The sequence below is a fragment of the Catharus ustulatus genome, chromosome 1 (genome assembly GCF_009819885.2).
Source record: "Catharus ustulatus isolate bCatUst1 chromosome 1, bCatUst1.pri.v2, whole genome shotgun sequence".
In the NCBI taxonomy this organism is placed as follows: Eukaryota; Metazoa; Chordata; class Aves; order Passeriformes; family Turdidae; genus Catharus; species Catharus ustulatus.
In genome coordinates, this window is record NC_046221.1 from 26,658,973 (window position 1) to 26,671,377 (window position 12,405).

A 12,405-nucleotide genomic window follows, 5' to 3' on the forward strand; every position below is an offset into this window, starting at 1 on the left:
TTAAATGCATTGAATCTTTTTTATTGGTGAAGACACCATTTTCAAGATACAAAATACCCCCCATTCAGTAAATTTATATCAAAGCAAATTAAATTAAAAAATTTTTATATTGAAACCCCACCAAATTTTTTCCATGCTAGTTTCCTGTGATGTATCCTAGAACCTCTACCAGCTAGAAGAGGATGTTTACAAAATTTCTGACAAGTCTGGTCTTGCAGGAGAACACTCCTCATAGATGCAGAAGGGTTAATTATATACAGTGAGTGAGGCATTCACATTTGTTCTCCTTGTTGAATAAATACATTTTCAAAGAAAGTATTCCTCATAGGCAATACTTAGCACATGTAACAGTGTCTTTTCAGTATATTTGTTAAATATAAATGCAACTGTTACCATGCTGACAGGCAAGAAACCTCAGTACTGTTGTTTCCTCTGAAGGTCTAAATATATGCTAATAAAAATCAAGTGTTCCTCCCAGTACCGAACGGGAAGTATTCAGGGAATTCATGAATAATTTTTAGTGCTTCATTGTAGAGTTCCAGATCTGAAAAAGGGCAAAGAAAATGGTTATAATGCATAAGCTCAATTCCCCACCAGTCACTGACAACCCTGAAGTACTGCTTATTTTAAAGCAGTTTAAAGCAGTACTGCTAAGTGATCCCAGTCTCCCTCAAGCACTCATTTTCCCACAGCAGGAACACTCATTGCTTGTTTCCTGGAGGGTTACTTTTAGGCCTGCTAGCTGCACAACCACACAAGGTCCAGGGCAAGTTGAGAATCACGTGGTCAGGAGCCAGAGAACAATCAGGCCACAGCAATGACCTAGACTGGCTCCAGGATCGAGTCACTCCCTACAGTTTAACTGTAAACCACTATATTTGGTACAAAACTTTTTTCATTACACACTTTCTTTTCTACACCCTGCTCCTTACCTGGCAGCTTGAAGAAAGACCTTGTCTGAAAAAAGGTGACTATGCTTTCCCTTCTTATTTACTGAAGACAAGTTTAGAATTCAAAATAAATTTGTCATGATGTATATTCTTACTTACCAAATGAACCTTTATCTTCTCTGAACTGGACATACGATGCACACATGATGGTTGCCTGATTTGTTACTCTTCCCACCACTTCAATAACTCCTGAAATCTCCTCATCCAGCTAGAAAACAGACCAAAGATGAAATTAGTAACACTTAATTAGCTGCTGTTTTTACTGCACAGCTAGGAACTCCCCATAACTGATGGTTTGTTCATGACAGATTCTGTTTTATGTTAAATAATACAGTATTACTGAACAGTATTACTGAACCACAAAACCTTGATCCACTTAGAGATTTACAGGTTTTGCAATAGCCAATTCAATAACCAACAAAAAAAATTAAGACGCATCTGAGAAAATATACCAGTTGATGAGTATATAAAACTGTGTCATTTAATCACTGAACAGAGACTAATCTAGGACACAGAGAACAATTCTGATTTTAATGCACTGCATTCAAACCTGTGTCAATTATGTAACTCTAAGAGTTAAGGAGGTATCACACATTCCAGAGAACAGTTCCAGTGTTGCACATTCAGGAGGTATATCTGGAAATAATTTCTTAAGTAATATATCATTAAAAGTGTTCAGAATACATACACACTGTCACTAATGAGCCTTTGGTTGAACAAAGGAAAAAAGACTAAAAATTTTATGCCAAAAAAATACAGCTTGAATGTTTTCTTTGTTTTTTAAGATACAAATTTTAACTGTACAGTACTAGTTTGGTAATGCTCTTCCAGTATCTTTTCCAAGTCTTATTTTTTACTTCGTAGTAAGTCTTCTGGAATAATTCTCTCCCCATTATTTTGGGGTCCTCTGTTGAAAGAGGACATGAACACATGCACAGTGAAATATATTGAAAGGGAAAAAAGTTAGAAAGCATTTTGATTAGCAAATCTCTTAGTTTCCCCACTGACATGGGGTGAACTGGAGAGGTGAACCTGGCCTCGTTTTTTTCAGTTTCTCCCAAGGCAGTGGAACACAGACTGAATGCCCAGCACTACAGCTTTGCTTTCTTGGAATTCAGCCACTTATACTGTTAGAGAAAATATTACAGAAACATTGGTCAGATGCTAAACATCTGAATTTTTAACAACCCAAAGCAGGAAATATTTACACGAACTCAAGAAAGGGGTAAGAGACATTTTGTTGCACTTTGACATCAGCAATCTTCACATTCATAAGACAAAACCCTGTCAGATTAAACTGCACTTTTCATTAACAAGGACAGACTCTTGTCTTGAAAGACTAAGAGTACCATATGCAATTATCTCCCATGGAAAATAGCATTTAATAACTCATTCAGAGAAAAAGATGTAAATATACACATACTGAGTCAAGCTAGAGCATTGTCCGACACAATTACAGTAATTCTTTAATTACAACATTTCTTGGTGGAAAAAACATCCTTAGAAGAGAATGCCAAAATGTTTCTTCAGTGGTAGGTAATAAAAAAGGAAGCAGTATTTTTGTTCAATAGTTCTAATCTTATATCTTATACCCATTGCATTCATTGCTAGGGTTTTTTAAAGAAAGAATGCTTCAGGCTATGGACAAGTGGAGCTATGACAAATGTTCTAAGAAGATGCAGCAAGGTAACCTAAAAACCTCTTCAAAACACCATGTTCTTTTTGATTATAGAAGCAATAAGAAAATGAGGGGAAAGACTGAAATTAAAATAAAGCTCATAAACATAGTGGAATATATTACACTGTGAACAACTAATAGAGCAAGACAAAATAGACAGGGATGTGTCTGACAAGGAATGAGTTATGTCTCTTAACGACAGCTGAAAATTGATGAAGACCAAGGCAGCTCGTGGGCAAGAAGACTACAGGTTGGCTGAAAGATGCATGAAAAAGAGGCAATGAAATATAGGTGGAAAAACTCAAAGCGTGTACAGGCTTCAGAAGAGACAAAACCTCCGGAATAGGCAAGAGGCGACATCAAGTATTTCCAAAGCATTCCTTCACTTACAGGCTCGCTCAGCTCCACAGTCGTATGCTTTCCGAGTCCATCCGTAAGCACGACAAGCTTCCCGCTAGGATGAATCTACAGAAGAACATTTAAGTCTAGAAAAGGCATTAGGCCTGTGCGCTCCAAAAGCTCCGGGAAGCGCCACAGCCTGGCGCCCTCAGCCAGCTCTTTCCCGCCCCGCTCCCAGGCCGCCCGGAGCTGCCGCAGGGCCAGCGCCAGCCTCGGCACACACAGCCCGGCACAGCCCCATCCCCGCTCCACACCCCGCCGACCTTCTCGACGCGCCCCACGAAGCACACGGGCTGCCCGATGTGCTGCGCCAGCTGCCCCGTGGCGATGCGCCGCCGCGGCACCTCGTGGATGTCGCCCATGGCCGGCGCCGCTTCCCGCCTTCCGCCGGGGGAGGGACGGCGGCCCCGGGAGGCGGCGGGCGGGGCGGGACTTCCCCTCCGCCCCAGGCGACCCGGAAGCGGAGGCGGCGGCCGGTGAGCGCGGCGGCGGCAGCGGGAGGGTGGGTGCCGGAGGGGCGGCTCTCGGTGCTGCCGCGGCGGGGAGGGCGGCGGGCCCGAGCCCCGGGAGGCCGGGGGAGCCAGCCGTCAGCTTCTAGCCCTGTCCTGTCGTTCAATCCTTTAAAATCGCCCCGTATTTCCCCTCCCCGGCGTTTTCCCTCTCCCTTCAGATACTGGTGCCGCTCAGGTGTGATCTGGCAGTGTGCCGGGCAGCCAGGAGGGCAGAAAGCGTCCTTGCATCAAGCACAGTGCGAACGAACAGAGGTGATAATGCCGCTGTAGCCAGTGCTGGTGTCGCCTCACCTGGAATATTGTGCAGTTCTGGGCTTTGCAGCAACATCCAGAGGAGGAAATCAGAGCTGGTGAAGGCAGTGTCCTGTGAGAAACAGCTAAGGAACGGGGTTTGCCTGGTTTCGAGAAAAGGAGGCTGAGGGTTGTTCTCCTAACTCTACAGCTTCCTGAGGAGGGAAGTGGGGATGAAACGCTGATCTCTTCTCCCTGGTATCCAATGGATACGTCGGGATGATTCAAAGCAGCACCAGAAGAGGTTTAGATTGAACATAAAGAAGCATTTCTTTCCTGGAAGGGTTATCAAACACCGGAACAGGTTTCTAGAGAGGTGGTCGATGCCCCAAGCCTGTCAAAGAGGCATTTGGACAATGCCCTTCATGACATGCCTTTGCTCTGACCCTCCCTGAAGCGGTCAGGCAGTTGGACCAGATGATCATGGTAGATTCTTTCCAACTGAGCTGTTCTATTCTATTAATTTCATTTTATTTCATCACTGAAATTGAGCTGATGCTCAATCCCCAGTTTTAGAACAACTGATGGATGTATGACAGATACATCATCTGGACATGACACTTGCCATGCGTTTTGCCTTCTTTCGTGTGTTTTCCCAATTTATCCCTGGCATGGAGAGGTTCTTCCCAATTGCTTTTGTGGCAAAGGCAACTCACATATCCCAATCTGCATTTGATGCGGTGTTGCTAGCAGGTCGAGGGAGCTGCTGCTTCCCCTCTGCTGTGCACTGGTGGGGCACCTGGAGAGCTGGATGTGAGAGCATGTGTGGATGTTCTGGCAGGAGGACACACTGGCAAGAGGGCAAAGAAGGGTCACAACAATGATCACAGGACCAGACCATCTTATGTATGAGGAAAGACTGAGAGAGCTGCAGCTGTTTAGCCTAGAGAAGAGAAGGCTCGGAGGACTCTTTTTAATGAATATAAGTACCTGAAGGAAGAGACAAGAGTTAGGCTCTACTCAGTGATTATGCTCAGTGAAAGGAACAGAGGCAAAAAGTACAAACTGAAACACAGGAGGTTTCTCAGAGAACATCAGGGAAAGCTGTTGTCATTGTGAGAGTGACCAAGCACTGGTACAGATTGTCCAGAGTGGTTGTGGGGTCTCCATCCTTGGAGACAGTCAAAAACTGCCTGGATATGGTCCTGAACAACCAACTGTAAGGTAGTTCTCCTTAAGTAGGGGGTTGGACAAGGTGGCCTCTTAAGGTCCTTTCCAACTGCAGCCATTCTGTGGCTGTGATTTCCTTTTCTTTTCCAGGACTGATGTCTCAGGAAGTACTTGGGAAAATCTAACTCTGCTCTGGCTTGAAAGGGCAATCGCAAAACCGCCCATGTGCCGCCTCTCTTCTAACCAGCCACGGGCCAGTTCAGTTTACTAACCAGTACCAAGTGGTTTTTGTCAGTTTTCTGGGGAAATGCTGTTATAGTGGTGTTATACAGCAGTAGCTTGTGTCAACCTGCCAAGAAAAGCTACTGCCAGAAGCTGTGTAGAATCAGCATGTGACCAGGAAGTGCTCTGGAGTTAAATCTTATATGAGATTTAACTGCTTGTCATCCCCTCAGTGTCACCATGACATTCACCTGTTCAGTATTTTATTTGCAAGAGAATATCCTCATTTCCGTAGCATATCTTCAGAGATTTGAAAAGATAGATCTCATCGCTGTAGCTGTTGGAGCAAGATGCATCAGGCTGCTGCTAGTGCTGAAGAGTTTGAAGGGTCAGTGGCTAGAAAAACATGTTGCACAAGTTCTTACAAATTCGTGTCTGTATTACACTTAGCAACTGTTGAAGGTGTGCATTCAAAAGAAGATTGTTTGAAGGGAAAACAGTAGGCTTCAGCCTGTCAAGTATTGTGTTTCATTAACACCTAGCTTTCTCTTTTTGCATTTCCTGTCTTCAGGGTTTTGAATGTTTACATCAGTTCAAGTGCTGTTATTTAACTCCTGGCTTTGTTTTTGTCACCTGTGCTTTTATTGTCTTACTTGGTTCTGGCTGATTTTTTACAATTCAGCCTCTTCAAGTATTTTTATACTACGGTAATTTGGGTTGTATAGTTCTTGTATTTCTACGTTCCTTAAATTCTATGAAAACATTTTTATATAAATGCTAACATTTTATGTAATACAGGAAAAAGTATCTTTGTTAATGTTTCATTATACAGGTATCCCTTTTTCTAAATTTGGGTTTCTTGTGATACTTTCCATTCTTCTATTTTCAAGAAATACAAACTAAAGCATGACTAATGTTAATGTCAGAGAAAAGAAAATATACTTTTCTTTTTTTTTTTGCCTTCTTCACGTTGTAACTTGGATTAGGCCAGAAGCTTTTAAACTGTTCTTTTGGTGTCACAGAGAAATATTTTCAATATGCATATTCTTGACTGTTAAATTGGTTGTTTTCATGATAAGAAGGATTGTACAGGGCTGTAAACATCTTGCTCTTTTTCTGATTGCTGCTTTATTGGTGAATCACAGCAGATGGTAGTATGGAAGTGAGAATTTCTCTGATACTCTGTTTTCTTTTTCCATAGATTGTATGTCTTAAGCTGCTAGATGTGAAATTATTCCAGTTCTTTCTTTAAGGTCAGTTTAGTGTCCTCATTTCATCATTTATATAATTACTAGCAGTGCCACTGCAGTTCTGCTTTGCTGTATTACTGGGCATTGTCTCTTCATCTTAGTCTGCATCTTTGGTGTTTTTAACATTAAATTATGATTCTCCTCCAGTATTGTGAACATTCAGAAAAGGCTGAAAAGTAACGGTAAATATACTAAGATCTTTGTTGTATAGAAAAATTTTATTGGATTTAACATATTGGTTTGGCTCAAAGGTCGCCCATAGTTCTTGTCAAAGGAGACTGACAAAATGCAGGAGGAATAAATTAACCCCTTTGTGCAGCTCTGTAACTCATCTTTGTCCAGTGCCACGTATGTTCTCAGTCTCACAGAAAGACAAAATATTTTTTGCAGCCTTACAGAATTGCTGTAGCTCAGAGCTTGTTATTTGCTAATGACTGAAGCTGTGCCAAAAGCATTATTCTTAACTATCTGTGATTGTGTTCACTTTTTTTTTGTGAGAGAGAAACATGAGGAGGAAGGGAATTGCATATTCCTACCAAGGGAGATTTTTATCTTTAGGCAGTGAATTCAATTTCAGGTCTCCTATAGAAATAAAATTAATCCCATCTGGAAGGGAAAAGTGCTGTGCTATATAGGAGAAATGAGTGCAGGAATGTGGTACTATCTCTGAATGGTGGATGTATTTTCTGTGATTTTGTACTGACAGCTTTTAAAAACAAAACACAAGTCTGTGCGACCATGCATCCAGGTCCCCAAACTTCAAATTTAATTTTTACTCTGAAATGAAACTTGCATGAATCTGGTTCTGGGCTTTCATTACCTGAAACCTCATCTTATCTACAAGTAGTAAAACTGCAGCCTGATTCTGCAAGTGCTTAAACTGTGTCCTTATCTTCGAGAGCACGAGTGTTTCCATTCAGCTCTGTGTTTCTTTGTTGGATAGGGGCTTTGTTCTGTTTTTAACATGTGATTCAAGAAATTTAGTGGTTGCATTTCCCGTTGCTGGGGAGATTTATGTTTACTTTTGAAGTAACACAGTTGATAAGATTTGTAAAAGAGCATTGCAAATGCATTGCCTGTCTACAGTCTTTCCCTTACCCATGATGTACTGTATGTAGCCCTATTTTTTGTTTCTATGTCCTGCTCTGTTTTTTAAAATTATTATTTGTTTTTTAGTTTATACTTAATTGCGTGTTCAACAAAGCTACCAAAATGCTGAAAGTAGTAGTTGGTGAACTCTTTCTTCCTCATACCTTACAAAGACCCGAGATCTACAGGCACTTTGTTTCTAAGAGTTTCCTGGAGGAGGAAACACTAAACATGTTAGTCTTTTTAATATGTGTTTTTTATACTGCCTCCCCACATTCACAGCCACAAAATAAGGCAGGTACTATTTTCTTAGGGCTGAGCTGGTGATTTTAACAGCATAAGGGCTTGAGGCCTGAGCTTAGGATGTACTTTTGTTAATTTAGTTTGGTTTTCTGCTTCAAGCAAGCGTATATGTGGGTTTTGATTTTAATCCGGTTTGGTTTTGGTTTTTGGTTTTGTTTTCTTTTAGAAAAATCTTGCTGGCAGGAATTAAGCTACTTCAGAAATGGAAAATTCCAAAATAAAGATCAACACTTACGTATGTAGATAAGATGAGTTCTGTCGGTTTTAGAAAATAATGGGATTGTGTCAACGAAAGTAAAACTAATATGTGAAAGTGCTTGTAATCTTAATTTGGGTAGATCAAATTGTCCTGATTGCTAATTTACTCTGAATTTAAATGCCTATTGTCTTTTAAGCAGCGAAGTTTAGGTATGTTAAGTATGCAGGATTTAAAAGACTAAAAGCGCATGGTTCCCTATACAAGTCTTTTGTGCCATGTATATACTGATTAAGATGCTTTTCTTTGTGCAAGAAAGAAGGGAAGGGGGACATTATTTGATAGAGCTGAAAACTGTACAATAATGCAGATCTCAAAAGAGAAAAAAATGTGATTGGAGGAACTGTAGCTCTGGCACCTCAAGTGACTGACTGGAATCTGAGCCTTTACCAAAACTATCCGTAAGATTTTGCACATCAAGTTGATTTTGCTTCTTGTTGTTGCGCACTTAGGATGAAGGTAAAATTGCATTTTAAACTGTTCCACAACTGCCTCTCCTTCATACATCATTGGAGCAGAAACCTGACTCTTGAGCATTACAGCACAGGTTTTTACCACTTGAGCTATGGGACTGACAACCCTAATTGGTAGCAGGAGAAGACTTATTCCCTGAGGGCTGAAAAAGGAATATGCTGCTGGCGCCATGTGTTGAGCCTGGGTGTGGGGGGAGGTAAGGAATAAATGAGATAATTAGGAGTTTCTACTGTGTAATCTCCATGGAACTGGAAATATCAGTATTTCTCTTGCTAAGGTAGGAAAACAAGCAAAAAGGAATAAAGTGCTGTTAAATAACATTTTTTAAAAATAACTATATTCTTGGGATTGGATCACAGAATGCTTTGTTCTGTTCTTGTGCACATTAATGTAGTTTATTTGGTGGCTAGAAGTTGCACTATGTCAGCATAAGCAAGCAGTAGCTGGACAGGCTGTGGGGTATTCAGTCTTCAAGTCTCAGGTATCAGGCCACAGTCTGAATAGTTGCTGCTTTTGCCATTATCTATTTATACACTGTTCCAAGCCAGTGCTTGCACTTCACACAGGACTTTCTGGAGTGTGTGATTGCTTGTAACAGCAGAATTTTAGGCAATTTATATGAATAGTCAGTACTGAGTTGCTACAGGTCCCTGGCCAGGTAAAAAAAAAAAAAAAAAAAAAAAAAAAAAAAAAAAAAAAAGAAAAGAGAAAAACCAAACAGTTAATCAAGATTTTCTTTTTTTCTTTTTTTTTTTTTACCTGCACATTTCACAGTAGCACTCTTCACTCTTTCCCGCATTCTAAAGATTCTTCTTTGTTAAATTTAGTGTGAAATAATGTTACTGAAACTTGACCTTGTATACCTCTTTACTTCTTTACCCTGGAGTCCTTTCCTCTGTTGGAGGTGTGTATTAGATTTTGCTGTTGGTTTTTCAGTCTTGTCTCCTTAGCATGTTGATGTCTGCAAAATAAATCAGGACTCTGATCCTCAAATTCTGCCTCAAGGTTGAAATTACATTATTCCCAATTTTATATGGGTGTTTTAATGGAGAACACCTTTGCATGCCTTTATTTAAACCTTCCTCTTTGTGTCCAGCGCATGTGTTTCAGCCACAGACCACAGGCTGTCCCATGGGTTGGTGTTGTCTGGGGGTCCAAGTTCAGCCTTCGAGGGACCCTCATGTGTCCCTCCATGGGTTTTTAGTATGACTTAGTCCTATTTAAACTACTCAAAATTGCTTCTAATCTTTCAGTCCTGAGAGGGCATACTGAGCATTTTCTTTTGCAGTCCATTTATCCCACTTGTTTCCTTGTTTTATTCTAGCAATGCAGTTCTTAGTTACCTTGGAAGATTCTTTTAATGAATTATTGTTGCAAAAAAGCTTGCTACAAATTATTTTGCTTCTGTTTCTTTTAAGGAAATCATTGGTAACTCTTAATCAAATACACTTAAGTGTCAGGCTGTCTTTCCGATTGCAAACTGGGAAATTGAAAATAGTTACCACTGTCTTTGAAGAGTAAGCTTGTCTAATAAAAATACAAAGTAGCAGAAAAATATGAAAACATGTTGGGTAAATGCTGAAAGGAGTTTCCGTCTTTAATTTTCATTCAGAAAAAAAGTTCAAGTTTTGGGGGTTGTTTGTTTTTTTTTGGGGGGGGGGGTGGGGCTGATAATTCCACTCCATTCATAACTTTGTATAAAAGCTTTTTTGTACTTCACTCTCCTGTTGCCCGTTGAAGTAAATTGCTACGTCGACAAGGTAATCTGACACATAAATGCCTGATATTTCAAATTGGGTAATAAAGATTAGGTATGTAGACCGTACTACATACCTGTAGTCTGTTATGTGAACTTACTGTAAGTTCTGTTATCATATGTTTATTTAAATGTTTTGTCTTCATTTTAGATAACACATTAGAAGACAAAAAGAACCCGAAGAGACTATGTTCAGCTTCTTTCGAAAAAGTCAAGATTCAAAGAAGGTTACAGTGCCAGAGAGAGAAGCAGATGGATTTGTTATTGTGGGTAAGTGGTGCTTCTGTATAAAGTGATTTTTTTATTTTTGAAATTTTGATCTTGAAGATACTTTGAGGTGCTTAGACTAAATGAAACATTACAAGAAGCCATGATAAAAATTGTAAGTAAGAATACTTTTCCTGACAAAATTGATTTTCCTAGTCTGCTCATTTCGACTAAGTAGCTGAAGTTTTATTTATGGAGGTCTGAACTCTTATTCAAGAGCACTGAAAGTGTAGTTTCTTGTTTTCCTTTCATGCTCTGAGTGGGGAGAAGTTACATCCTTACAAAACAGGAAAGGTCAAAGTTTAGGTTTCTAGCTTTATGATTAGAGTTGTGGGAAGGGAATATCTTGCTGTAGTTGTTAAAGGACTGGCTTTCATTCAGATTTCTTCCTTTTCATTTTACCCCCAGACTTTTTTATATTAGAAGCCAAGAAGTGCCTATGCATTTCTGGCCATGGTGAATGCAGATGCTCTGTCTCAGAATCTGACTCTTAGTTTGATAAAATTAAGCAGTTGAGGTGTTTCAAAGTCTATTCAAGAAATAATCTGAAGCAGGCACATCTGTGAATTGGCTAAATCTGGAGCTTTGATCAAGGTCTTTCTCACTTTTGCAGGTTGGCTTAAGTATGCAGGAAAGAAAATTATGTTATACTGAAACAGATCTTTTTCTTTTTTCTCTTTTGACAATTTGTTTTCCTCCTTGTGAATCTGTCATCATCAATACTCAGCTTCTGCTGCTCTGATTTACTGACTCGTTCTTATCAGGAATCTTACAGTGTTTCTGTGTTTAGCTATTACTTCTTCATGAGCATTTTCAAGTCACAAAAGCCTCTAGACTCTTGGAAGTCTGACAATATGAGAGACTATTGAAACCCTTTCTGAGAACTTAGATTTTTGGCAAAAGTTCTCCACTAAAACAAGTCTGTTTCACATCTGTGACTGTGTTGTCATGCTTAATGGCTGCCTTCCTCTAGATTTTGTTCACCTGCAGCAGTTTTGATGGCTACATCAAGTGACTCCAGCATTTGCATTGTGGAAGGGTCAAAGGAGAGACATCATAAACCCCAAAAAGTCTGGAGACCATTTAGCATTTCAGTTTCTGTAATAGGTAGAATTCTGAACCCAAATGTTGCTATGTCCCACAGTTGCTAGTCCTGATTCTGCATTCAATTTAGCTTCATTTCTTTTCCCTGAATTACTGTCAGTGACTATTTAAACCTTGTTCACGTAAATTCACATAACATTAATCTGTTAAATATAAACTTAAGAGCAATCAATTTTGAGGCTTTTTTTTGGGTTTTTTTATTTTTTTCTCTCCTCAGAAGTTAGTTTATCTGTTTGCAATGAAATGGACTGCACTGGGCAGAAGAGCTGCCATCAACCTTATCAGTGAAGCATATCACTGTCTTGCAAGACAAATGTAGTTGCAGAATTATGGGTCAGAACTTAAGTAGATATTTATCTGGAAGGGGTGTTTTTGTCTAGGAAAGTGTCGGTGGAAAAAAAAAAACCCAAACCACAACACTTAGCCATTCTGTTAGTTACTATTTTGTTACTCTGATGAATGTTCTGAAGTTTTTCTAAACTGGTGTAAAATGTTCAGGAGATCCAATGGTAAATATCTTTAACATATCTCAGTAGCAGATTTCTAGAACCATTAGTGTGAATAGTACTGGAGGCAGTGAACAGTCTCAGAGGGAGGGAGAATTTAATTTCTTATATTTTAAGTTGGTTCTTAAACCCAGTCTTTCATTCAGAGCATGTAAAGAACAAAAAGTCTAGTTCACCAATATCCTGTGGACATGGGAGGAATCTTTCTGTATTGTTGATACATGAAAAAGCAAGAAAA

At 39.8% G+C, this 12,405-nt stretch overlaps 2 protein-coding genes across 4 annotated transcripts in view; one reads left to right on the plus strand and one right to left on the minus strand.

Annotated features, from left to right (window-relative positions):
- On the minus strand, window positions 1–3,448 carry RPA3 (replication protein A3). Its single transcript, XM_033076433.2, has 4 exons — window positions 3,291–3,448; window positions 3,019–3,093; window positions 1,050–1,158; window positions 1–544 (listed from the first exon to the last, which is right to left on the minus strand). Exons 1-4 carry the CDS (start codon window positions 3,387–3,389, stop codon window positions 462–464), a joined length of 366 nt encoding a protein of 121 aa, XP_032932324.1. The 5' UTR covers window positions 3,390–3,448; the 3' UTR covers window positions 1–461.
- The window catches only part of UMAD1 (UBAP1-MVB12-associated (UMA) domain containing 1), an 83,570-nt gene continuing 74,596 nt past the window's right edge, over window positions 3,432–12,405 (plus strand). The window contains exons 1-3 of one of the 3 annotated variants that reach the window (XM_033076411.2): window positions 3,484–3,503; window positions 6,364–6,415; window positions 10,442–10,560. In XM_033076411.2, coding sequence (XP_032932302.1) covers window positions 10,479–10,560 — 82 coding nt within the window. In that variant the 5' untranslated portion in view covers window positions 3,484–3,503; window positions 6,364–6,415; window positions 10,442–10,478. Of the gene's footprint in view, window positions 3,530–6,363; window positions 6,416–10,441; window positions 10,561–12,405 lie in introns of all 3 variants that reach the window. The other 2 variants (XM_033076403.2, XM_033076421.2) reach the window with 2 other exon arrangements.